This window comes from Propithecus coquereli, unplaced genomic scaffold, assembly GCF_000956105.1.
Source record: "Propithecus coquereli isolate 6110/MARCELLA unplaced genomic scaffold, Pcoq_1.0 Scaffold13, whole genome shotgun sequence".
Classification (NCBI taxonomy): domain Eukaryota; kingdom Metazoa; phylum Chordata; class Mammalia; order Primates; family Indriidae; genus Propithecus; species Propithecus coquereli.
Genome location: NW_012137191.1, coordinates 8,476,691 through 8,503,667, shown reverse-complemented (window position 1 = coordinate 8,503,667; position 26,977 = coordinate 8,476,691). Strand labels below are relative to the sequence as shown.

At 34.9% G+C, this 26,977-nt stretch overlaps 1 protein-coding gene across 1 annotated transcript in view; it reads left to right on the top strand.

The window, feature by feature from the left end:
- LOC105805537 (chromosome unknown open reading frame, human C12orf40) overlaps positions 1 to 13,120 on the top strand; it is a 44,891-nt gene extending 31,771 nt beyond the window's left edge. The window contains exons 10-12 of the mRNA XM_012638445.1: positions 220 to 283; positions 6,486 to 6,568; positions 12,656 to 13,120. Coding sequence (XP_012493899.1) covers positions 220 to 283; positions 6,486 to 6,568; positions 12,656 to 13,120 — 612 coding nt within the window. The remainder of the gene's footprint in view (positions 1 to 219; positions 284 to 6,485; positions 6,569 to 12,655) is intronic.
- The last annotated feature ends 13,857 nt before the right edge of the window (positions 13,121 to 26,977 follow it).

Sequence of the window (26,977 nt, the reverse complement as noted above, 5' to 3'; positions counted from 1 at the left end):
ATTCATTTCTAGGCTAGTGTCTATTCTGTTGCTTGCTGTTTCTAAACCAATTTAAATTTCATTTATATTGTTCACCACAGGCTAGTTTTTCTTTGTCTTTTATATGTGTTGAATTAAAGTAAAGGAAAAGTACTATAAAATGGTGTTGTTGATAAGGTTGATATAAGTGAATATTATTATGTATATTTGGGAATTGTTAAAATTTTGATTTTCTTCTAGATTCTGATGGAAGAAGGAGGAACATGTTCTTTAAAGGGCAGGCCAACATCTACTAAGAAAATGTGTCAGTGTAACTGTATAAATGAGTTTTATTCTTTTTAAAAAACTAACAAATATAAATCAGTTAAATTTTTAGTTTTTGTTAGATTTTTGCCAGTAAATGTATATTTCAGAGATATTTTAGAATAGAATAGGAATGCAATTTACTCTTTAAAATTACTTTTATATTTTATAAAATATACATGAGTATATATAATGTATTTACAGTTAAGCAAATAATAATAAAACAGATAACCTTTGTACTGTGTAGGTTAAGAAATAAATAATACTTAATACTTTTTAAGATTTACTCAATTGTATTTTCTATCCTGCCCTCTAGAGGTAACTATTATCCCGAATTTGTTTTTTGTGATACCACACGCTGACTTTTCCATTACTTGATTTTGAACTTTCTGCATACTGAAGCAAACTCTATATATTTTTCTACAGCTTGCTTTTTTTCACCCAATATTATGAGGTTCATCCACTTTGATACTTGTGGCTCTAGTAGGTTTCATTATTATTATTATTTTTACTGCTATACAGTATTCTATTATGTGAAAATACCACAATTCATTTATGCTTCTTCTGGCAAAGGATATTTAGGTTATTTTGAATATATTACTATAAAAACATGTTACTTTTAACATTCTTGATGTTTCTTCTTGCACACATGTATAAAAAGTTCCCCTAGGATATATTTCTAGGAGTGGAATTGCTAGCTCATATGATATGCATATCTTCACCTCTTCAAGATAAGGCAAAATTATTTTCTAAAGTGGTTGTGTCAGTTTAAACTCCCACTAGCAAAGGGTAAGAATCTTAGTTGCTACATGTTTTCGCCAACACTGTGTCAGTTTTTATCATTGTTGGTAATCTGATATCTTACTGCAGTTTTAATTTTAATTTATATTTCCTTTATTACTAATTAGGTAAATTGGCCATCCATTGTTTCATCCGTGAAATGCCTTTCATGTCTTTTGCCCATGTTTCTTTTTGAAGTCTGATTTTCCTTATGGGATGTGTCTTTTATGTGTCTATATCCTATATATCTTCTATGTATCCTGAATACCAATTGCTTGTGGGCTTGTGTGTAGCAAATACTTCATATTTAAGTGGTCTTTTCATTCCGTATTATCTTTTTGTGGACAAAGTTTCATATTTATCTGGCACTTTTTAGGTATTCTGTGCTAGATTGGTTCTTCATGTTATCTAGTCTGCTAGGATACCTAGACACTTTTTTCTTTTTGATTTAATTTTTTTTTAATATGTATAACACTATTCTCACTAGTCTGGTTTCTATCCATATCCTCCCTGCCCTATTTCCTTCTGCCACATATGAGTATTTTTTGTTGATTTATGATTTACCATTCTGTGCTGTTTTTTTCAAAAATAAAGCCTAAAAATAGTTAAACCCACACATCCCCATGAGTGTTAGTCCTTGCATTTTTCACTCTAAATGTAATGTAGGATATTTTATAAATTAAGTGAATTCAGTTAATAAAATATCCTATATATTCTTCCATGTTAGCACTAGTTATTCATCCTTTATAACTATTTAATAATCCATTATGTGCATGGACCATAGTTTATTCAATCAGTGATGGACATTTGGGCTTTTTCCAGTATTATTAAAAATGTAAAGTAAATGAATGTGTGCATATGTTTCTAATTTGTGGAGGTGATTTGGGGTAATTTCTAGGAGTGGGATTACTGAGTTAAAGGGGAGATAAACTGGTATTTAATAGACATTGCCAAATTTGAATTTTGATATATACGGCGCAGTTCCTTGCTTCACCATTTGACACTTCCACCAGCAATGTCCATTTTATTCGACAGCCTCACTAACACAGATTGTGGTTAAACTTTAGAGTTTTTGTAAATTTTACATAGATGTATGGATAGATAGAAGTTTTAGTTTGTACTTCTATGTAGGTGAAGTTGAGCATCTTTTAACAATATTCAGTGGCTATTTGCATTTCTTTTTCTGTGAACTCTTCATTCATATTTTTGACCCATTTACTTTTTGGCCTTTGTTTCTTGATATTTAAGATCTCTTTATATATTAAAGAGACCTAGGTTTTGTGACATAAGTAACAAATGTTTTCTTCTAGTTTAATATTGGTTTTTTATTTATTTTGTTTTTCCTTTGTTTATAGTGTCTCTTGCTTTGCAAAAGGCTTACCATTTTTATGGAGTTTAATTTATCAATCTTTTATTATTTCTGGATTTAATTAGAAAGATTCTCCATACTCCCAAGTTATACATGAATTCACCATATTTTCTTTTAATATTAGTATGATTTTATATGTTTACACTGAGGCCTTTATTTGGAGTTTATCTTGACTTAAAGTGTGAGGTTTCTATCAATCCAAGTTTTTAAAATACATCTTTTACCTAGGTATTTGTGATACTATCTTTTTTTATACACTAACTTTCTATATGTATCTGATCTGTTTTGGGACTTTCTTAACTGTTCCATTGGTCTTTCCTAATCTTCATGTGCCAGTACCATACACTAATTTCTTGAAGAGTTATACCCCTCTTTGCACTTTTTAAAAAGTTTTTACTAGGCCAGGTGTGGTGGCTCACACCTGTAATCCTGGCACTTTGGGAGGCCAAGGTGGGAGGATTGCTTGAGGCCAGGAGTTTGAGACCAGCTTGGGCAACATTGCAAGACCCCCATCTCTACGAAAGATCAAAAATTTGCTGAGCATAGTGGTATATGTCTGTAGTCCTAGCTACTTGGGAGGCTGAGGCAGGAGGCTCCCTTGAGCCCGGGAGTTTTAGGCTGCAGTGAGCCATGATTGTAAAGTTTTTACTGGCTATTCTTGATTTTTTTTTCCATATAAACTTTAAAATCAACTTACCAAACCCCAAAATAAAAGTTTTAATTTTTATTAGGAAACTGTTAAATGTATATATTAATTTAGTGTGAATTGTTATCCTAATGATGTTGAGTATGCCCATCTAAGAACATGGAATGTCTTTCCATTAATTCAGTCTAGTTATTTATCTTTAGTAGTTGCTTAAAACACCTTTAAGCACTTTCCTTAAGTTTTCCTCAAATAGATTCTGCATGTTCCTTGTTAGATTTATCTATACTCTTTCTTTTCTTTCTCTTTCTTTCTTTCTTCCTTTCTTCTTTTCTTTCTTTCCTTTCTTTCCCTTTTCTTTTCTTCTTTATTGTGAATATGTCCTGTGTTTCAACATTAAGTGCGATTCTGGATTTTGGGTTTAAGCTCATGTGTGTTCATCATTTTACAAAGAATCTTTTTGTGAGATGATTTTTGGAAATCTGGGGAAGAGTGTTTCTTGGCATCCGTGGGAATGATTATTCATTTTTATTAATGGATCTTTTTTTATTAATGTGACAAAAAATCACGTAACATAAAATTCACCCTCCCACAATTTCCAGGTATGCAGTACAGTATTGTCAACCACACACACATTGTTGTGCAGCAGATCCACAGAACCCTTCCTCCCCCATCCTGCCTCTATATCCACCAAGCAACAATTCCCTACTTCCCACTGCACCCAGCCCCTGGCAACCACTATTTTATTTTCTATTTTCCAGTTATATACCTCACGTGAAATCATGCAGTATTTGTGTTTTTGTGACTGGCTTGTTTCACTTAGCATAATGTCCTTAAGGTTCATTCACATTGTAACCTATATCAAGATTTCCTTCTTTTTTAATGCTGAATAGTATTCCATTGTATCAGTTTTTCACATTTTCTTCATTGGTGGATACTTAGATTGCTTCCACCTTTTGGCTATTGTGAATAATGGTGCAATGAACATAAATATGCACATATCTTCTAGATCTTTGCAAGTCTTTTGGATATATACCCAGAAATAATATTGCTAGATATATGGTAATTTTATTTTTAATTTCTTGAGTAACCTCCATACTATTTTCCATAGTGGTTATACTAATATATGTTCCCACCAACAATGGATAAGGGTTTCCTTCTCTTCACATCCTCAATTTATTATTTTCTGGGTTTTTTTGATAGTGACCACCCTAACAGGTGTGAGGTGATACCTCTTTTCTTTTTTTGGAGACAGAGTCTCATTCTGTTGCCCAGGCTAGAGTGCCGTGGCATCAGCCTAGCTCACAGCAACCTCAGACTCCTGGGCTCAAGCAATCCTCCTGCCTCAGCCTCCTGAGTAGCAGAGACTACAGAAGCATGCTGCCACACCAGGCTAATTTTTTCCATTCTTAGTAGAGATGGGCTCTTGCTCTTGCTCAGGCTGGTCTTGAACTCCTGAGCTCAAGATGTCCTCCCACCTCAGCCTCCCAGAGTGCTAGATTACAGGCGTGAGCCACTGCATGCAGCCCGATACCTCATTTTGATATAGATCTTTTAAAAAGGTGAATTTTACTAATGCATTTTGTGATTTGGACCATCTTAGCATTCCTATAATGAATCCCACCAAGTCATGATTATATTATGATTCTGTTTGCTATTCTATTTTATTCTTCTAAAAAATTTTAATATGTTTATTATATTTTTGCCTTGATGTTCATAAGTTAGAGTGTGTTTATATCTGTGTGCAGTCTTTATCAGATTTTGGTATTGTTATATCAGATTCACAAAAATTTTAAAAGCTACATACATGCAAAAATTGAGGCTATTTGAAAGCTTTCTTGAAATTCGAATCTTTGCCTTTTCTCCATCCCAATTTTAATGCTTTATTGCAGATTATTCAGTTAATCTTCTACACTGATTTAATCCAGTCTCACCCTTCTTTAATCCATTGTTAGCTGGATGCCTTAGTGGACAATCTAAAATGCAACTTCCTTTAATATTTAGGAATATTTACACGTTGTTTTCCCTCTATCCCATATGCTAGTTTTTCATCTTGTCTCTATGAAAAATGTTTATTCATCATTCAAAACCTACTCTCTATACTCATGTTCTCTTTATAAATCTTCACCACATCTCTCTCCCTCTCTCTCTAGAGCTCATCACGTTTAGCTCCCTGCTACTTTTGCACCTTCTATGACTCCTATTGTCATATTTTTATTTTGTGTGCTTTTTAAACAATTTATGTCTTTCTCTACTACAAGATTCTGAACACTTTGAGGGTTGTGGCCATGTATCCCTAATAACTATCACAGTGCCTTACATTAATTAGTTACTCAATAAGTGTTGACTTGAATTGGATTTACATTTTCTTCAGCATATCCTTTCCTGCACTGTTAAAGGTGAGATATTCATTCAAGAGACATTTTTCTTTCCTCCTGATGACTGTGGGTTTGCAGTGCCTGTGGACTGAATGAACTTTATAGGGGTTGGGGCAGGAGAGGAATGCCCTTAAATTATGTTGTTTGTTAGTAATAATATCCCTACCCTTCACTTTTCTACGTTCTGCATTCTGCTGTCAGAGAGAAACTGCTTTGTGTGGGTATGAATTTACTCATAGAATGATGAGATAGGGGTATCAGAGTTCAGCTGAGTTCTCTCTGCCTCTCAGCTGACAGAAGTTAGATTCTGTTACAGAGAGCATCAGTCCTCACCCAAGGCATGAATAGATAGTGTTCATGGTTTATTGCATATAGGAGGGCATATAACACGGTATGTGTTGTTTCACATTCTGTGGACTTTGCTTTTCTTGATAGCAGGCCCACTTTCCTAAACAAGGGTATAGGACCTGTTGAAGCTATTGTTGTTCTTTAGTGTTTATGCATGGTAGGGAGTCACAACCTACTTTCCAGGTCCATTTTTAAACTTGCAATCATAAAATAACATTTTAAGCACATAACAAACAGATATCATATTGGATAATTTGAATAGGTATTTTGAATACAGTTTTGATTGCACAATAAAGTTTCATTTATTAGATTAGCAAATATCTGATGCCTTGGGACTTAATAAACTTGGTTTATTCTTCCTTCCTGCAGGCTGACACTTTAAATTATTTGTTCATAAAAAATGTTTCATATATTGGAAAAATCAATCCAATTTTCTCTATTTTTCTTTCTTCCCTTGTGTTATATATTTTTTACTTATAAATCTTTTAAGGGTAGAATAAATCTGTATACCCTGTCAGGAATGCAAAGTTCTAACTACCCAAAATTTTAATTAATTTTGGCCCATTTTAAAGGGCTGTGTGTTATGTTAGATAAGCTTATTTTACTAGCAGATATCCTCTGCCTGTGTATATTTTGTAGAGTAATAATAAATACCATGCTTCATGAATTAAACCTTTATTTTCAGGTCTTGATTCTTCACTAAGTAGTCAGTCTACTGGTTACTCTCCAAGGACAACAAATAGTTGTTTCAGCTCTAGTTCAGACCTAGTGGTAAGTTATGCTTGTTTTACTTATTAATATATGCTGTATTAATTTAGAGATCCATATCTTGAAACCCTTCACTCCTCACCTTTTCTGCCATATCTACAATCCCTTTCATGATTTCCTTGTCTAGCTCTGTCATAAATCCTGTGAAGTCATGTGCAACATCTGGACACAGTTTTTCTCTAGCAGGAATTTGTTGCCTAAGGCTTGATGGCTTTCACAGCTTCTCTGTAACAACAGTTGCATCTCTAATAGTGTGATCCTTTCAGACTTATTCTTTCTGGGGGTAGGGGGGGTCTCTTCGATAGCATTGATAATCCTTTCCATAGAGTACTGTGTGCAATGAGCCTTATAGGCCTTTATGACCCCTTAATCTAGAGGCTGAATCAGAAATGATGCATTTGGGGGCAAGCAGACCACTTTGATGCCTTTGGTGTTGAACTCATGGGGTTGGGTAGCCAGGGTCATTGTCCAATATCAAAAGTACTTTAAAAAGCAATCCCTTACCGGCAAGGTACTTCTGACTTCAGAGAGAAAGCATTGATGGAACCAATCCAGGAAAGGGGTTCTCATTGTCCAAGCCTTCTTGTACAACCAAAAGACTGGCAGCTGGTATTTATCTTTGCCCTTCAAAGGGTTGGGGAGAGGGTTATCAGCTTTATAAATAAGGGCTGTCCTGGTCATAAACCTAACTACATTTGTGCAAAACAATGGAGTTAACCTATCCCTTCCTGCCTTAAGTCCTGGTACTTGCTTCTCTTCCTTAGTAATAAATGTCCTTAGTGGCATTTTTTCGCCCAGAATAGGGCACTTTCATCTGCATTAAAAACCTGTTTAAGCAAATATCCTTAGTGATTTTCTTTTTTTGTTGTTGTTCGTTTGTTTTTTGGAGACAGTCTCGTTGTGTCGCCTGGGCTAGAGTGCCATAGTGCCTTCATAGTTCACTGCAACCTCAAACTCCTGGGCTCTAGTGATCCTCCTGCCTCAGCCTTCCAGAGTGCTAGAATTACAGGTGTGAGCCACTGAGCCTGTGACTCAGAGATTTTCTTAATGGCATTTGGAAACTCATCTGCTGCCTCTTGGTCAGCAGAAGCTGTTCCTCCTGTTATCTTGACGTTTTTTAAGCCAAACCTCTTTCTAAAATTATCAAACCATACTTTGATGGCTTAAATTTTCCAGCTTTAGATCCTTCACCTTCCTTTTGCTTTAAATTACCATATAATGACCTCACTTTTTCTTGCATCATTTTAGAGTCTATAGGTATACCTTTCTTATAGCAATCCTGTACCCACATAAAGGCTGCATTATCAATACAAGATAAAAAGGTATATTCTGCAAAAAGTGCAAGGTTTTCATGCTTGCTGGCATAGCTGCAGTGATGGCTTCAAAAATTCCCTTTTCTGGCCAGGCATGGTGGCTCACACCTGTAATCCTAGCACTCTGGGAGGCTGAGTTGGGTGGATCACTCAAGGTAGGAGTTTGAGACCAGCCTGAGCAAGAGCGAGACCCCATCTCTACTAAAAAAAAAAAAAAAAATGAAAAGAAATGATCTGGACAACTAAATATATATACATAAAAAATTAGCTGGGCATGGTGGCACATGCCTGTAGTCCCAGCTACTCGGGAGGCTGAAGCAGAAGGATCGCTTGAGCCCAGGAGTTTGAGGTTGCTGTGAGGTAGGCTGACGCCACGGCACTCTAGCCCGGGCAACAGAGTTAGACTCTGTCTCAAAAAAAAAAAAAAAATTCCCTTTTCTTTCTTTTTTTGGGGAAGAATTATGCTTATATTTAGCTTTTAAAATTGAATATATGTAAACCCATCCAAATGAGGTCTTAGAAAGAAAGGGAAGAGATGTCCTCCAATACTATGTTCTTAACATTAGATTACAGAGTTCTCTATTTGTTAAACAGTTTCATTCTCAAAGAAAATAGGAAATAATGCCTCTCTAAAGAATCTTGCTTAAATTTACCTTTTAAACATGTATATATGAATACATCATACTAAGTACTTATGAACAATAGGTAAGAAATATCATTCAATAGCATATTCCCAATGCTAGATTATAGTTATCTATTTGTTAAGTAGTTCCATTCTCTGAAAGAATACAGCTCATAATCCATCTCTAAAGAAGCATGCTTAGATTTACCTTTTATTTCTTTTCTTTCTTTTGTAATTGATATAAATATTTGTACATGTTTATGATGAGGTACATTTGATATTTTGTTACATGCATAGAATGTATAATGATCAAGTCAGTGTATTTAGGGTATCTATCACCTTGACTATTTATAATTTCTATGTGTTGGGAACATTTCAAGTCCTGTCTACTAGCTGTCTGGAAATATACAATACATTGTTTTTAGCTATGGCCACCCTACTCTTCATCGAACATTAGAATGTATTCCTTCTGTCTAACTGTGTGTTTGTACGCAGTAACCAAATCTCTTCACCCTTCCCATCCCCATACTTTTCCCAGCCCCTGGTATCTATCATTTTATACTCTACCTCCATTTTATACTCTACCAACTTCTTTAGTTCCCACATGTGATTGAGGACATGCGATATTTGTCTTTCTGTGCATGTTCCTTAGGCTGGATTATTTTGAAATGGTGGGTAGTTGTAGCTGCAGACCTTAGTCTATAGTACATATCAAGCCATTCAACTTTTTCTTCTAACGTCATGACTTTGCTTCTTGGGAGCACTTCCAGCATTTCTAGTGGCACTTCACATGGGTCTCGGGTATTATTCAAGATTCATGACATTGCACTAAACACAAAGAAAAAGACATAAGAACTGTGACCGATCACTTTTTAGTGCAATACGCAATTTACTGGAGAAACAAACTGCTCATGTGGAGGTGATTATTGTCACATGGTGTTTTCAGTGTATACTTGCAACACTTGAGCTCACTATAGTAGTAACAGGAGGTGACTATGAAATTATTACAGTAGTGCAGTATGTACTATGGTTTTATGCAGTTATGATTTATACTGCATATTCATGTGTTTACATTTCTTTCCATTGTGAACAGTGCCTTATTCAACTTGTTTATATACGTAACTTTTGATAAATTTTAACTTTTTATAATAAGTTAGTGCATATTTTATGGCGGTAAATGATAGAATAGGATCTACATGTATTTTATGAATTCATGACATACCTTTTTCTTATTTATTTATTTTTTTGCTATTTCTAGGCTACACGGTTCATCAGCAAGTTGTTGCAAATCTCCAAAAAATTTTCCAATATATTTATTGAAAAAGAATCCACATATAAATGGACTCATGCAGTTCAAACCCATGTTGTTTGAACTGTATATGCACATACAACATATGTTATATAAAATATATAGTTACATATAAAATAGAGATAAATTACATTTCTCTTAAAAGGGTTTTTAAAAGAACTCACTCACAATAATTGGAAACATAAAGCAACTAAGAATACATTCCAAAAGAAAGTCTCCAGGCTTAAATGAAGAAAACTGTAAAATGTTATTGGAAGACTGAAATCTGAATAATTGGAGTGACATGTTATGTTCTGAGTGGAAATGCTGCGTTTCTGCTAAATCACATGTTTAAATGAAATTCTCCATTCACTCTCCCATCTTCGTTCTATCTGCCTTTTGTCTCTAATTTTCCATCCAAACTGCTATTGCTAAGGATGCCAGTGACTTCTGTGTTGCCAAATTCATCATATACTTTTTTTTTTTTTTTTTTTTGGCCAGTCTTGCTCTGTTGTCCGGGCTAGAGGGCCGTGGCGTCAGCTTAGCTCACAGCAACCTCAAACTCCTGGGCTCAAGCAATCCTCCTGCCTCAGCCTCCCGAGTAGCTGGGACTACAGGTGCGTGCTACGACGCCTGGCTAATTTTTCTATTTTTAGTAGAGACGAGGTCTCGCTCTTGCTCAGGCTGGTCTCAAACTCCTAAGCTCAAAGGATCCGCCCGCCTCAGCCTCCCAGAGTGCTAGGATTACAGGCGTGAGCCACCGCGCCCAGCCCATCGTATACTTTTAAGTCTTTATCTTATAAGGATTCCTAATATTTGTAGAAATGATTATTTTTTTAAAAACATTTTTATCTCTTTGCTTTTGTGATAACACACTATCTTGGTTTCCTTTATACCTCTCTGAATGCTACTTTATGCCTTCGCCCACTTTGTCTCTACCCATACCCCTATACAAATGTTGTAATGATTAGGGTTTGACAAATGGCCCTCTTTTCTGCTAACCTACACTCTAAACCCTAGATGATGGTATTATACACTCCAATGACTTTTTATGCTATCTGATGAGGACAGTTCCCCGACTTTATGACTTTAGCCCTGATCCTTATTTAGATGTCCACTTTCCTATTGAACATGTCATTTTGCATATTTCATAAAAATCTCCATCTCGTCATACCTCAAACTGAACACCCCCTGATCTTCTCCCCCAAATAAATTTTTCTGATATTTCCCATATCAGTAGATACGTTTCCTATCCACCTAAGTGTTCATGTCAGAAATTCAGCACTTAACTTTGTCATTTCTTTCTCTGTCTCATATACATCCATCAACCACATTCATTCCATAACTTTATCTAGTCAATTCTACCTCGAAAATAAATTTCAAATTTACCTACTTCTCTCAACCTATGTCATCAGTACCCTGTTCTAGGTTACCATGATCTTGTTCTTGAACTGTTGTGGTTGTTTTCTGAGAGATTTGTCTACTTTCATGCTTGCCTCACTTTCTTCTCTAGTTAGCAACCATCGTAATCTTTTGAAAACATAAATTGCATTGTGTTATTTCCATGTGTAACTATTCAGTGGATTCCTATTTTACTTTAGCATCTAAACTCCTTATAGTGGCTACTTGCCCTGTGTGATCTGGCCCCTGGCTAACATTGCCAGTTTCTTCTAGTATTCTCCAAACATACTGACATTTCACTTCCCTTAGCTTGTTAGCCCCTTTTCTGCTTCAGGGCTTTTATACATTGTGCTTACTCTACCTTACTCTTATTCATCCCTTAGGTCTCAGCTCAAATATGTCTCTTAGTCAAGAAGCCACTGTCTGGCTTCCCTATCTAAATTAGGCCCCCCAGTTACACTCTCAAAGTGCCTCATATTTGTTCTTCATAACACTTTTCTCAGTTTGTAATTATATGTCCACACGTATGATTATTGGACTAATGTCATTTCTACGCATTAGAATGTGTGCCCCAAGAGGGTCGCAACCATTCTACTACACTCACACTGTAGATGCTAAATGAATGTTTGTTTCTTGAATTAATAAATGCCTTGAGCTTGCTTTCTCGTTTTTGCTCAGCCAATTTTAATGCTATTTCCTGCACTTAGTTTTGCTATTTCAATGCCAGTCAGCTAAGACATATACTCAATTTTTAGTTTTTTTATGTTAACTTTGCATTTTTTAGCTTGAAAAATCAATACTTTTATATAAGCATTTTATATAAAGAATATTTTTATTCAGTAATTAAAAGATAAATTTTTATGAATTTGAAAATTTCAAGGTTAAAAAATTGAAATCTAGACCTATTAAAGGTTATTAAAGTTTGACTTTTTTAAGTAACAATTGAGATATGTATTGCTATTTAACTTTTATTTTGTCTATAAATAGATTTTTTTACTTAATGAATCAATGGATGAATATTTGAACAAGTTATATGTATTAGCTGTTTCCTTCAAAGGTATTAGTTCTACTCCACACTTTTTAATTGGTTGAAGAGTGTGTTGCATATCATTTCTTCTGTGTGAAAGGGTTGAGGGATGATGTACCCTATGATTATAGGCACTGATAAAAGACAAAATTTCCCTTTTCCTTTTTAGCTCTTTTGTATGTTATTATAAGGATTATTATTATTCTTGCTTTTTTAAAATTCATAACCTCTTGGGTCGTGTGCAAGATTATTGTTTGAAGACTTCTTGATGGTATAGATGCTTTGATTTGTAACCTGCCAAAGTCTCTTTTGTATTTAAAAATTTTCTATAATGTGAATCTTAAGAATATCTGCTTTGAAGTGACTGAATTAATTTTTTTAAATTAATTTTTAAAATTTAACCATATTTACAGCAAAATTATTTAATTTTCTTTAGGTATCTGAAGATGAAGATCAAATATCACAGCAAATTGAAGATTCAAATAGGATATCCATTGAAACCAAAGAAATAACTGATAATTTTTATCTAGAAAGGATGGCAAAACTTTCAAGTGATAGAGTTGTTAAAAACAATGCCAAAATGCACAAACAGAATGAAAATTTTCACCAATTCTCAATGAAAAATAATACAGATCAGTTTCCACAGTCTCAGTGCAATTCAGCACCCATATTGCAAAACAAAACCAGTAACAACTGCATTCTGCAGGTTGCAAGATATGATATAGCGGTACAAACAGACAGTGAACTTGCAATGGAAAAAAAATTAGATGCTGCCGTACAATGTATTATAATTTCAAAATGTACTTGTAGCAGTGATATTTCTGTTTGCAATAATGAAAGGTGCAGTGAAAATATTAAGGCAGACACCACTGGGGGGCAGGAAATCCTTAAAAACAACTAATATTCTAAAAATCTCTGCCTAGGATGTAGCATTTTATTTGACCTTGAAAAGCAATAGTAATGTTCAGAATTTCATTAACATAATAAAGAATGAGAAAATGTAGCTAAGTATAAGGTGAAAGTATTCAGAGTATATTTATGGTTTGTTTTAAACATTTTAATATTATGCATTTGGTTTTTATATAGCTATTTCTTTAGTAGCTTTAGTATCTCAAAGCTTACTATCATTCTTATGTGATTATTCTTTGCATTATAATAATATGCTTTTATTTATGGGCAAAAATATGCTTAATTGCTTTCCTCCTTATTGCATTTATTTTAAAATTTAGTGCAGGTGCATCTTCTGGCAAAAATATTCTCCTCCAAGATTTTAAGGCAGAAAATAATACCAAATAATATCTGTTTCATGTCTTCATTACAAGAAATGTATTAGATACTTCTCTTCAATATTATATTCCCATTCAAAAATTCTAGCATTAATTTTTAGATAAAATATATCTTCTATTTTGTGTGGATAATAATTTTTGTTGGTGTTTATATTAGTTCAAAGGAATATATTTTTCTCTGTATGATTAAAAGATGTCTTAATTCTTTTATAAAAGTATTGTTTGAAATTGGAAAAGTGATTTATGTTAGTAATTTTAATGTTGCTAAGATTCTTTTCATAAATATCAGGATTTTTCATTTGTAAAATACAGATTTTGTTTCTAACACATTTATTTTGTGTCCAGATTTTATATGTTCATACTGTAACATTGACACCTGTTTGGACATACTACAAAGTACACAGCAGAGAGCATTCTGATATCTGACAACCCAAAGTAAAATTGTTAGAGGTTTCCATGCCTTTTAAGAAAAACATGATTCAGTATTGCATTTTCATATATAGGCACATGACTCAATAGTTTGTGATACAGAGGTGATTTAAGGCATAGCAGTTTAGAAACACCAACAGCTAATGTTTAAATAGCAGCAATCTTCAGATTTCTAGCAGGTTTTAGGAAGTTATTTTTGCTTCCTCGGAGAGCACAAAGAGAGCCCATCAGTAATCTTGAAGTATAATGATCAACTCATGGAAGGGAATATAATTATCTGAGGTGTATACATTGATAGTTTTTCAAAAGGCTAGATTTTTATCCTGATGTTAAATGAAAGGTATTCCATTATGTATTGATTATACTGAGTGTTATTTTGCAAAAATATGGCATAGTGGTGAAGACTGACACATGGAAAAAGAAGAGTCTATACTGATAATATTAGAATAAGCTTGAGCTGTGAATCTTGGGTGGTTTCAAGTCTCAAGTTGATTTTTTCCAAATATGAATCAAAGTGTAGCAGTATTGGAAGCACATTAATTATAAAAATCCACATGTAATCCTATTTTTATCAGTATCATAATGTAACAGTTAAGCTCAGTAAGATGAAGAAGTTCAGGACTTTTTAAATGCAGTGACCCCACACAGAGCAGGGTAAGGTGCAGTGCAGTAAAGAATCTAATCTTGCCCAAAAAGACGTCCAGCTTTTGACCTTGGCTTCTGGGAGGTAATTTCTGAGCCCTTGGAATGTCATGCCTGATGAGTGTCTTTATTTGCCTGGGAACTTTGGGCCATGCTAGAAAGTAACAGTGTGATTTAGGGTGGAGACTTTGAGTAAAGCAATAACAGCTCAACTTCCTAAGGAGTTAGGAACTGGATCAGCCATATGGGCAGTCAACCATGCCACTGTGCTGGAGCTCCAATAAAGACCCCGGACACCAGCTCTCAGGTCAGCTTCCCTGTTTGACAGTACTTTGTGTGAATTGTAACAATCATTGCCAGGAAAGTAATCCTGTCCATGAATCCATGGGAGAGGATGACTGAAAACTCAATTTTGTTACTTTCCTAGACTCTGTCCCATGCGTTTCCTTTCTGGGTTGATTTTGTTTTGTATCCTGTCCCTGTAATAAACCATACCTGTGAGTATAATAGCTTTTAGTAAGTTCTGTGAATCTTCCCAGTGAATTATCAAATCTGAGGGTGGCCTTGGAACCCCTAAAATTGCAGTTGGTATCAGAAGTAAGGGCAGTTTTTGTGGTCCATCCCCTAACTTCACAGTCGGAAATTCCTTGGGTGCTTTAAGAAGATAAATATATTTAGAAACGAAAGTAAATATTGATTTACAAAATAAGACATCCCATATAATAGATTATAACTTACTTCTCAAAATGCATTACTGGTTGAGATTTCTCTTGGTGAAACCATTTGTTGAACATATAAGTAAAAGGCAATTTAAGTAGACACGGTTTTCATTTCATATTTGCAAGTTAAGGTTTATGAAAAAAAGTAAACCCTAGCTAAGTTCTATCCAGATGAACCAAATAGAAACTTAAAGATTCTGCACACATTTATTATGTTTGTTATCAGTTTATTCAGGTTTTGGATTTGTTCCTGGTTCAGTCTTGGTAGGTTGTGTGTACCTAGGAATTTATCTACTTCTGTGTTTTCCAAGTTATTGGCATATAGTTGCTCATAGTAGTCTCTAATGATCCTTTGGATTTCCACAGTGTCCATTGTAATGTCTCCTCCTTAATCTCTGATTTTATTTATTTGGGTCTTGTCTCTTTTTTTCTTAGTATGGCTAAAGGTGTGTCTATTTTGTTCATCTTTTCAAAAAACCAACTTTTAGTTTTGTTTATCTTTTGTATTTTTAGTTTCATTTATTTCTGCTCAGATCTTTATTATGTCTTTTCTTCTAATTTTGGGTTTGGTTTCCTGTTGTTCTTCTAGTATTTTGGGATGTATCATTAGGTTGTTTATTTGAAGCTTTCTACTTTTTTGATGTAGGCACTTACTACCATAAATTTTCCTCTTATTACTGCTTTTGCTGTATTCCATAGGTTTTGATATATTGTGTTTTAACTTTCATTTGTTTTGAGAAATTTTTGAATTTCCCTTTTAATCTTGTCATTGACCTGCTGGTCATTAAGGAGTATATTGTTTAATTTACATGTGTTTGTGTATTTTCCAATGTTCCTCTTATTAATGATTTCTAATTTCATTCCATTGTGGTCAGAGAAAATGGTGTGATTGCAATTTTTTTTCAATTTTTTGAGACTAATTTTGTGACTTGACATATGATCATCCCTTGAGAATGATCCATGAGCTGAGGAGAAGAGCTGGTATTCTGCAGCTGTTGGATGAAACATTCTGTGAATATCTATTGGGTCCATTTGATCTACAGTGCAGGTTAAGTCCAATGTTTCATTGTTGATTTTGTTTGGATGATCTGTCCAATGCTAGAAGGGGAGTGGTGAGGTCTCCAACAATTATTATATTGAGATCCCTCTCTCTCTCTCTCTCTCTCTTTATCTCTGATAAAATTTGTTTTATATATCCAGGTGCTGCAGGATTGGGTGCATATATATTTAGACTTGTATCCTCTTGTGGAATTTACCCCTTTATAATTATGTAATGACCTTCTTTATCTCTTTTGACATTTTTGATCTTGAAATCTATTCTATCTGTTAGAAGTATAGCTACTCCTGCTCTCCTCTGGTTTCCATTTGCCTGAAATATCTTTTTCCATCCTTTATTTTCAGTCTCCGTATGTCTTTACAGGTGAAGTGGGTTTCTTGCAGACACCATACAGTTGGCTCTTTTTTTCTTCTTTATCCATTAAGCCACTCTGTGTCTTTTGATTGGAGAGTTTTCTTCATTCACATTCAATGATATTATTGATAGGTAAGGACTTACTACTGTTATGTTGTTATTTGATTTCTGGTTGTTTTGTGGTCCTCTTGTGGTTTCTTTCTTCATTCCTGTCTTTGTTAAAACTGATTTTCTCTGGTGGTGTGTTTTAATTTCTTGTTTTCACTTTTTGTGTATCTGTTGTAGGTTTTTTGATTTGAAGTTACTATGAGCTTGCAAAAAACATTTTATAACCAGTTATTTTAAACATTTGACAACTTTGCTTACAAACAAAAAATACGTATATTAGCAAAGAGAAATCTAACAGAAATTCTATCCTTTAAATACAACTCCCTGCTTTTTAACCTTTTGTTGTCTCCATCCATATCTTTTTATACTATATATCTCTCAAAAAGTTGCTTTTATTTTTCATAGATATACCTTTTAATCTTTCTACTCAAGATGTAAGTGGTTTAGACAGTACAGTTATACCAATAGAATATTTTGCATTTGTCCTTACTGATACCAGTGAGTTGTATACCTTCAGAAGATTTCTTATTGTTCATTAATGTCCTTTTCTTGCAGATTGAAGAACTCCATTTAGCATTTCCTGTAGGACAGGTCTGGTATTAATCCCTCAGCTTTTGTTTGTCTAGGAAAGTCTTTATTTCTCCTTCATGCTTGAAGGACAGCTTTGCAGTATATAATATTCTAGGGTTAAGGTTTTTTTCCTTCAGTACTTTGAGTATGTTATGCCAATCTCTCCTGCCCACTGAAAAGGTGTCCACTGAAAAGGTTTCCACTGAAAAGTCTGCTACCAGATGTATTGAAACATATAAACTCCTTTATGTATTTTTTTCTTTTTTCTTGCTTCCCTTAGGACCTTTTTTTTGATGTGTGACCTTTGGGAGCTTGATTCTTAACTTCGTTGAGACAGCCTTGTTCGGGTTAAATCTGCTAGGTGTGTATGACCTTTTTGTACCTGAATATTGATATCTTTTTCTAGGTTTGGAAAGTTCTATATTATTATTTCTTTGAAGAAACTTTTTAACCCAATCTCTCCACCTCTTCTTTAAGCCCAATAACTCTTAGATTTTCTCTTTTGAGGTTAATTTTTAGATCTTGTAGGTGTGCTTTATTATTATCTATTCTCTTTTTTCTCTTCTGATTGTATTTTCAAATAGCCTGTCTTCAAGCTTACTAATTCTCTCTTCTGCTTGGTCAATTCTGCTGATCAGACACTCTGATGTGCTTCTCTGTTTGTCAATTGAATTCTTAGCTCTAGAATTTCTACTTTTTTTTTAGTATTTCAATCTCTTTGTTAAATTTCTGTGATGGGCTTTTGAGTTCCTTTTCTGCATTGTCTTGCAGTTCACTGAGCGTCTTCAGGACAGCTATTTTGAATTCTTCGTCTGAAAGGTCACCTATCTCCATCATACCAGGATTAGTCACTGCTACATTATTTAGTTTGTTTGGTGAGGTCATGTCTTCCTGAATGTTCTTTTTTTTTTTTGAGACAGAGTCTCACTCTGTTGCCCTGGCTAGAGTGAGTGCCGTGACGTTAGCCTAGCTCACAGCAACCTCAAACTCCTGGGCTCAAGCAATCCTCCTGCCTCAGCCTCCCTAGTAGCTGGGACTACAGGCATGTGCCACCATGCCCGGCTAATTTTTTCTATATATTTTTAGTTTTCCAGATAATTTCTTTCTATTTTTTAGTAGAGATGGGGTCTTGCTCTCGCTCAGGCTGGTGTCGAACTCCTGAGCTGAAACAATCCGCCCGCCTCGGCCTCCCGGAGTGCTAGGATTACAGGCGTGAGCCACCGCGCCCGGCCCCTTCCTGAATGTTCTTGATCCTTGTGGATATTTGTCAATGTCTGGGCATTGATGAATTAGGTATTTATTTTAATCTTCACAGTCTGGACTTGTTTGAACCTGTCCTCTTGAGAAGCCTTTCCAGAGACTCGGGGAATTGACTGTTGTGGTCTAAGTCTTTGGTCACTGCAACCATATCAGCACTGGGCCAGTAATGCTGTGACTCTTGCCGACAGTGTAATAATACAAAAATGCTGATAGAAAATAATTGTTATTCCAAAATTGTGTTCCTAGCCCTACAGCTGTAGCAATGTTTGAAATCACAAAACTAGCCACTACTAGCATTAAGGAAACACTTCTGCAGGATTTGGTTATATATATTTAAGGTCTGTATATGCTATCCAGATAAGTGCTTTCTCTTTGTGGGAAAGATTGTTCCTGATTTTTTCAGTGTTTGCTCTTCATCCTGTATGCTGAACTATTTTTCCATTTCATATATTTCTTTAGGTCTTCTTCAAGACTTTTCAGCACTTGAAATTTTTTTAGCCACAGGCATTTTTAAAATTTTTTCAGTGTTATTTCTGTTGGTCTGCAATGTGTATTCCTGTGTGTCTTTTTCTCAGGAGATATCACATCTCATGTTCTCTCGTTTCTTTCAACATGCTTTATTCTATGCTTCTCTTTAACTCTTAAAGCTTTCCTTTTACATGCACTGCATGACGTTTTTGAATCGGGACATACATATTTAGGATGTTCAGTGACTGTATTTATGTACATTTATATAATATATTGTAACATACATAATATAATTCTATTATCATATATAAATGTATACAAACACGAAAGAACAGCAAAACACAACCTTGTAAGATAATACAGTGAATTGAAGTAGCTGGTAGATGTTTGAGGGGTGTGTGTATGTTCATTTTGTGTATTCCTATGTAGCTCAGTTCTGATGGGTATTTTGTATGTTTGCCTAGTGTTTCTTGTGGACACAATCACATATCAGCCAATATGAAACCTGCATTATGCTCAAATTGTTTCCTAATTGTCAGTTGTGGTAACAAATTTGCCTTTTCAAAACAAGTGGTCTAGCAAAACTGTATTTTTCCCTGTAAATAATGTCTTTTGATTTTCTTAATGGTGTCTTTTGTAATGGCAAACATTTTAAATTTTGATAAAATCTAATTTATCTTTTTAAAAATTACTGATTTTGGTCCCCAAAATTTTCTCCTGTTTTTTTCCTCTATAAATTTTTTATTTTTAGTTCTTACATTTAGGTCTGTGATTCATTTCCAGCTAATATTGTGTGTATGTGTGTGTGCGTGTGTGTGTGTGTGTAATGTAAGGTTATACGGTTTTTGTTTGTTTTTGCTCCAGCATCATTTGTTAAAAAGATTATTCTTTCTTTATTAAATTAACTTTGCACTTTTATTGAAAATCACTTGACCATAGATGTGTGTGTTTGAACTCTTTATTCTGTTTCATTGATCTCTATATCTCTTCTTATACCAATATCACACTATCTTGATTACCTTTATAGCAAGTTTTGAAATCATGAAATCATACAGTGTTACTACCTGTTCTTTTTCAAAATTGTTTTGGCTAGTCTAGGTTGTTTGCATTTCCATATACACTTTGGCTTCAGCTAGTCAGTTTCCACCAAGAAAAAAAAAATCCTGATTGGATTTTGGTGTAGGGATTGTGTTGAATCTCTTTATCAATTTGGGGGAGAACTGCCATCTTAATAATATTGCTTCATAGTCAGTGAATATATCTATTTATTCAGGTTTTCTTTAATTTCTTGTAGCAATCTTCTGTTAAATTGTGGCTTCATGAGCAAAATAAATCTCATATTAAGCCACTAAGTTTTAAGGGGTTTGTTAACCATTGATAGATAACTGGAAGATATTTTGGTACCTGGAAGTGAGGTGCTGCTATAACAAAAACCCATAAAAATATGTGGCTTTGAGACTGAGTGGTTTGCTGAAGCTGGAAGGACCTTGGGAATATTATTAAAGTTTAAGGGCCTTAAAGAGACTTGTAGTAGTACTCATATAAGCCCTTGAGGTGATGGCTGAAAGGAAACTGAGGATAATGTTATTGAAAGGGCGAATTTATTATGTAGTAGCAGAAAGCTAAGCAACACTATTACCTGTACTAATGTGGAAAATAGAACTAAAGAGAAAATAGAACTAGAAAATCATGGAGATTTCCAAGGAGAATGTTGACAATGCCACCTGGCTTCTGAATGCCACCTGGCTTCTGGCTGCCTGTAGTAAAATACCAGATGAGAGTGTTAAGCAACAGAAAGAACTTTTATATATAAAGGAGCCAGGATTTACAGGGATCAAAAATAAAACTTTGTTATTCCAGTCTCTTCAGATGGCAAATGATGCTAAAATTAAAAAAAAAAAAAAAAGGTTTTTGGATAAAGATCAAATCCAGGGCACTGTCAGAAAAATAAGGAATAAATATGATGTCAAGGGTATTGTACCATTCTTCAAAAATATTTGAGGTATGGCTGGGCGCGGTGGCTCACGCCTGTAATCCTAGCACTCTGGGAGGCCGAGGTGGGCGGATTGTTTGAGCTCAGGAGTTCGAAACCAGCCTGAGCGAGAGCGAGATCCCATCTCTAATAAAAATAGAAAGAAATTAATTGGACAACTAAAAATACATAGAAAAAATTAGCCGGGCATGGTGGCACATGCCTGTAGTCCCAGCTACTCGGGAGGCTGAGGCAGGAGGATCACTTGAGCCCAGGAGTTTGAGGTTGCTGTGAGCTAAGATGATGCCACGGCAGTCTAGCCCAGGCAACACAGTGAGACTCTGTCTCAAAAAAAAAAAAAAAATTTGAGGTAGTATCTCAATCAGATAAATATCTCTAAGGACCTTAAAGGAAATGCATTGCAGATTGTTTCTGCTAAACAATAGGGCTTTTAAGAATGTCAAGGATGCTTTCCTATAGCAACCTTACAGGAAAGTTAGGGTCTTCATAAATTTGTGGTTATAGCTTTTGTCTGATGGAGTGAACACCAATATGATTTATAGGAGACCCACAAAGTTTTAAGAGAAGTGTACTTGCAGAAACACTGCCAACTTGGACTAAAAAGGACAGAAACAATACAACATGAAGTGAGGACTTTGGACTTCTGAAGTACTACTGGCAGGAAGCAGGGTGAAAAAACTATTTAGCTGCAAACATCAGCACTTTTTTATGGAAAAAGGTAACTCAGGGTAGAAATATGGGCTCACATGGTGGAGCTAGGAATACTACACTGCATTCCTAGACAGCATGCCTGAGTCAGGGAACTAATAGCATGTGCCTGGCTGAATTACAGAATGATTATGGACAAGTGACTCCTGGTTGCCTCACTTTTCCTTTCTTTTCAATGCGAAAGTCTATAGTAATTCTCCTATGCCTCTTCCACCATATGTTCGTGTTTGGAGGACATATAACTTGTCTCTTTAGTTCGTCAGGTTTTTAGATTGAGAATAGCTATACATCATGATCTGTGCATGATAAATGGCATCTGAGGAGTCTGATCCACACCTAGATGACATAACTGGATTTTGAGCCTATCCTTGATGTTGTAATAGATAAGACTTTTACAGTGGTGGAGTTGGCTAAGAAAGGAGTGTATTTTGCATGTAAAAGGAATGTAAAAATTTGTGGCCAAACGGTATGTTTGCAATTTCTTTGACACTCCTTCCACAGAAGGTGAAGTCTAAGTGCCCTTCCCTTGTTATGGGTGAGCCTTAGTGATTTGCTTCTATAATAACAAGCAGAATGAGGCAGAAATTATGTTGCATGACTTCCAAGGCTCTGTCATAAAAGGTGATATCATTTCCAGCGAGCATCCTCTTTTTCAGAACACATGCCTTGGGTGTCCTGAGCTGCCATTTAAGAAGCCTGGCTACCCTAAAGCCTCTATGCTGGAGAGTCTATGTGGAGAAACCACATAGGGAGTGACAGCAAGATGCCTGAGAAGCCCCAGCTTTCCCAACCCCAGGCTTTTGGATCTTTTCAGTCTCGGAACCAGATATGTATATATAAGTGAGTGAACTAGCAGCCGAGCAGCCCCAGCCAACATGGAGTAGAAATGAGCTATCCCTGCTAGCCCTGCTTACATTTCATATTTATGATAAAAATATGTCGATTTAAGCACCTTAAAGTTTTGAGGTGGTTTGCTACACATTAGATAACTGGAAGTTAACCTTTTACATGTCTTATTCTCCTTACTGCTGGATTTACTATTGAGAGCCAGAAACTGTTTTGCATGACTTTTTGTTTTTTAATATATATATGGCCCCAAATAGTGCTTTTTTACACAGTGGACACTCAATAAATAAATCCAGTTGGTGACATTAAATGATTTGGAGTACAACCCAGAATACATACATCTGGTTCTTTTAAAGCAGCACCATTCTAGCAATATAGTTGGATCACTTTACATTTCCCCTTGAAACTTTATTCTTGTTACTTTGTTTACCTTATGTTACTTTCTGCCTTTGGCTCTAGTTCATATTGTAGTACCTTGTATCTCTTTCACTTCATTTTGATTTTTTTACTCCTTAACCTAATTTTTGCCTCATGACCTGATGATGATAATTATAAAATGTATTGGGCTATATGTAAGTTTTACAAGGTCAAGAGCCACTATATCCCCTGGAACAGTGCCTAGTACATAGTAAACATTGAGTAATCAGAGACACTGAAGTAACTTATATACACAATCTCCTTTAATCCTCATAACACATTATGAGGTTTATTATATCAATTTCATAGATAAGGAAGTTAAAGTTTCAATTAATGAAGTGACTTTCCCAAGGTAGCTCAATCAACAGTAGAGACAAGATTCAAATCAAAGGTCATTTTGACTACCAAGCCTTTGCTCTTAATGATTGCATTTTACCTAGTTTTAATGTTACCATAGGTTTCTAGTAGTTGAACTTGGTATTGTTCATTAACTTCAGCCACACCATGTATTTCATTTGCCATTTAGCCATCGCTTCTCCAGAACTCATACCTTGCTTGCCCCTGATATGTGCGTTGCTGCATTCTATCATGTGGTTCATGTTTGGGAGTCCGTGGAAAGAATATACCATTAAAAATGTGATTAACTATACACATAAAATTCTGAACTAAGATGACCTATTTCAGTAACACAGAGACTAACATGTCTTGATGAAAAATTTATGAAATCTAATATGCACAGGAGCCATTGAAATGTTTCCATGCTTGAAAAAAATTGAGACCTGAAAGCATGAATGAAAAAGACCTATGGCAATTCTCTAATGTTAAATTTCATAGTCTTAGAATTAGGAATTTTAAGTATTGATGATATATCAGTAAATGTTTTCATTCTGTTAAGGTGAAATCACTTTCTCATATTGAGAGTCTTCTTTTCTGTTGCATGTTGACATGAAAGTTAACTCTGTTAGTTGCTATTGGCCATTTGGTCCTCTGCTTTTTGTGTCACAGAACATGTTGTATGCGAACAATATTTGCCACCACTATGTTATTTTAAGTATTTTTATTGCTATGTTATTTATGAGTTAGAAGGTGAATGCATAAAAACTGACAGAAATTAACGAGAGAAATTAGAAACATTTGAAAAATCAAAATGCAATGAATACAAAAATATCCTTTTTCTGTCATGACCTAATTATACTGACACTTCATTATGTTTGACATCAGTCAATTCTAATCTGTCTTTAATAATTTTTTTTAAGAGATAGGGTCTGACTCTGTCACTCAGGCTGGAGTGCAGTGGCAGGATCATTGCTCACTACAGCCTCAAAATCTCGGATTCAAGCGATCCTCTGGTGTCAGCCTCCTGTGTAGCTGGGACTACAGGTGTGAACACCACTATATCTGGCTTGTTTTTCTCATTTATTTATTTATTTTCTTTATAGATATGGGGTCTTTCTATATTGCCCAGGCTGGTCTTGAACTCCTGGCCTCAACTCAAGTGATTCTCCTGCCTTGGCCTCCAAAGTGCTGGGATTACAGGTGTGAGCCACTGCACCTGGCCTGTCTGTAATAATTGGTAATGGGAAACTCATTTTAGATAAAATCAATCCAAGGATCATTATTTCCTTGAGCTTCTTTTACTTGAAAATAACTTCATGTGACATTATAGAAAGTGACCCTCCAAAAATTACCGATATTTAAAACATTGTTTCGTAATGGCTCTCAGTAATAATTTCTTTGTTCAATACTTATGAAGGTGAAATATCTCAGTATATATATTAATCTAGGAGTCTTTTCTGAAATTCACAACTGGATTTACTGTGTATTTTCAAATGTCATTGACAAATATTAAATTTGAAAAATGGGGTATGAAAAAGTCCTCAAGTGGATATATTTCTGGTTCAATATTAATTTTTATAACATGAAATAACAAAGATTATTGTTTTTTGATAAACTTTTTTCCATAGTAAAATAGCTGATGAAATTATGGTACTGAATTGAAACCCAGAGTTGCTGTTCTGTTTACAATTAACTATAGGGTTGAGGTAAGGGTGATATTGCAGATTCTCTATAATGTTTTATTTATATGTAAAGTCCTACTTATCTTTTTTTTTCTCCCTTGCAGTATAGTGAGGTCAATGTTTACAGCCAGTTCCATAGAGCATTTCAAGACAGTAAATTTCCTCAGTATTTATTTGAGGGAGATTTGGCAACTGCTATTAAATGATAGACAAATTTCAAATGTCACGGGAATAGCTGTATGTATCTTTAAATATGTTAGCCGAACATATTTTTAAAATCCTGCAGGGTGAAGAAAGTATGAGAAGTGTTTGCCAGAATTTTTAATCTACAAATTCTCCTTTTTCTCTTTCTGTAAAAATATACTTAATAATTATTTATAGAGGGCCTACTATGTGCAAATACCTAGAGGCTATGGGAAATACAAATTAATTGAGACAGCCCCCCTTTCAATGACTTTTTAATTTAATAGCGAGTTCATCCCTTTATTCATTCAGCCACTTAATAAACAATATTGATTGAATACCTACTGAGTACAGGCATTGTGAAACCAATGATTCACCTTAGAAGAAAACAAGCTAGAACTGATCCCTAGCCTTCTAAGACTCACAGTCCACTGGGAGCTACCATATAAAATACAGTAGAACATTGTGATTGAATTATTTATAGAAATTAAGTTAAAATATATCACTCTTGGCTGGGATGCTCAGGTAAGGCTTTCTTGAAGTTGTACTTCCAAATATTTTTAAGTCACTATATGAAATAAATGCACAGAGGCTTCATTTTTGAAATGAATTACATAGGAGGAACAGAAACCAAAGGTAGTCCAGTAGATTGTAAAATGGTCATAATTCTTACTCCTGTCTATATTCATACCTGGTACAATATGACGTTGCATTTTCCTCCATCTAGAGGTGGAATCTGTTTCTGTACCTCTGGTATTTGGGTGGACATTTTGACTTGATTTTGCCCATAAAATATAGTGGATGTGATGTTGTGCCAGTTCTGAGCCTAGGCCTCAAGCTTACTTGCTTTTTCTTTCTTTCTTAGAATTTTCCTCAGCTGCCATGAATAAGGCTGGGAAATCCATGTGAAAGATAAGAGACCAGGTAGATGTGCCATCCCAGCTGAGACCATCTTAGACAGCTATCATACAGCCAATCCAGAAACTGACCTCATTCATTAGTAAGATCAGCAGTGACCACAAGAACCACCCACATGGGCCCAGCTGAAATTGACAGCCCACCAAATTGTGAACTAAATAAATATTTATTGATTTAAACTGCTACATTTTAGGTGGTTTGTTACATAGCGACAACTAGGTGACATGCCAGTAATCAAAATCTTGCTAATGCTTTAGAGTGGGGGGGGTAGCATAGTTAATTAGTGGAAGTGCATGTAGGAAAAAATATTTTAATTACCAAACCCTAATACCATTGGTATAGTATACATATTTTTTTGGAAATATTTTTAGCAAGCCAATTTTCTTTCCTGTGTTGAATTCCTATGGCAAATATGGAGTTAGGATTTAGAATATGCACAGATTATATTGCTTTCCAAAAAAATTGTATCAAATTAATAGGGAATAGGTATCCATTTTCACTAAAATAATATAAATTTTTAGTGAGTTTTTTGTTTTGATTTTGTGGGGGCCACTTTCCTAGGTATAGGTGATACACTAAAGTTTTATTCAGTTGCATTTTGGGATTACTTACAAAGATAATTTGTGGTCAGGAATATGAATGGGCCAGAGGGAATCATTGACACCCTGTGCTTTCCTGTGGTTAAAGAAGTAATATAGTAAGGAAGAAAGAATAGGAGATTAGGCGTCCAAACAACTGTATACATTCCAAAAATATAATTTCCTTTGCATTTTTAGAAGGTT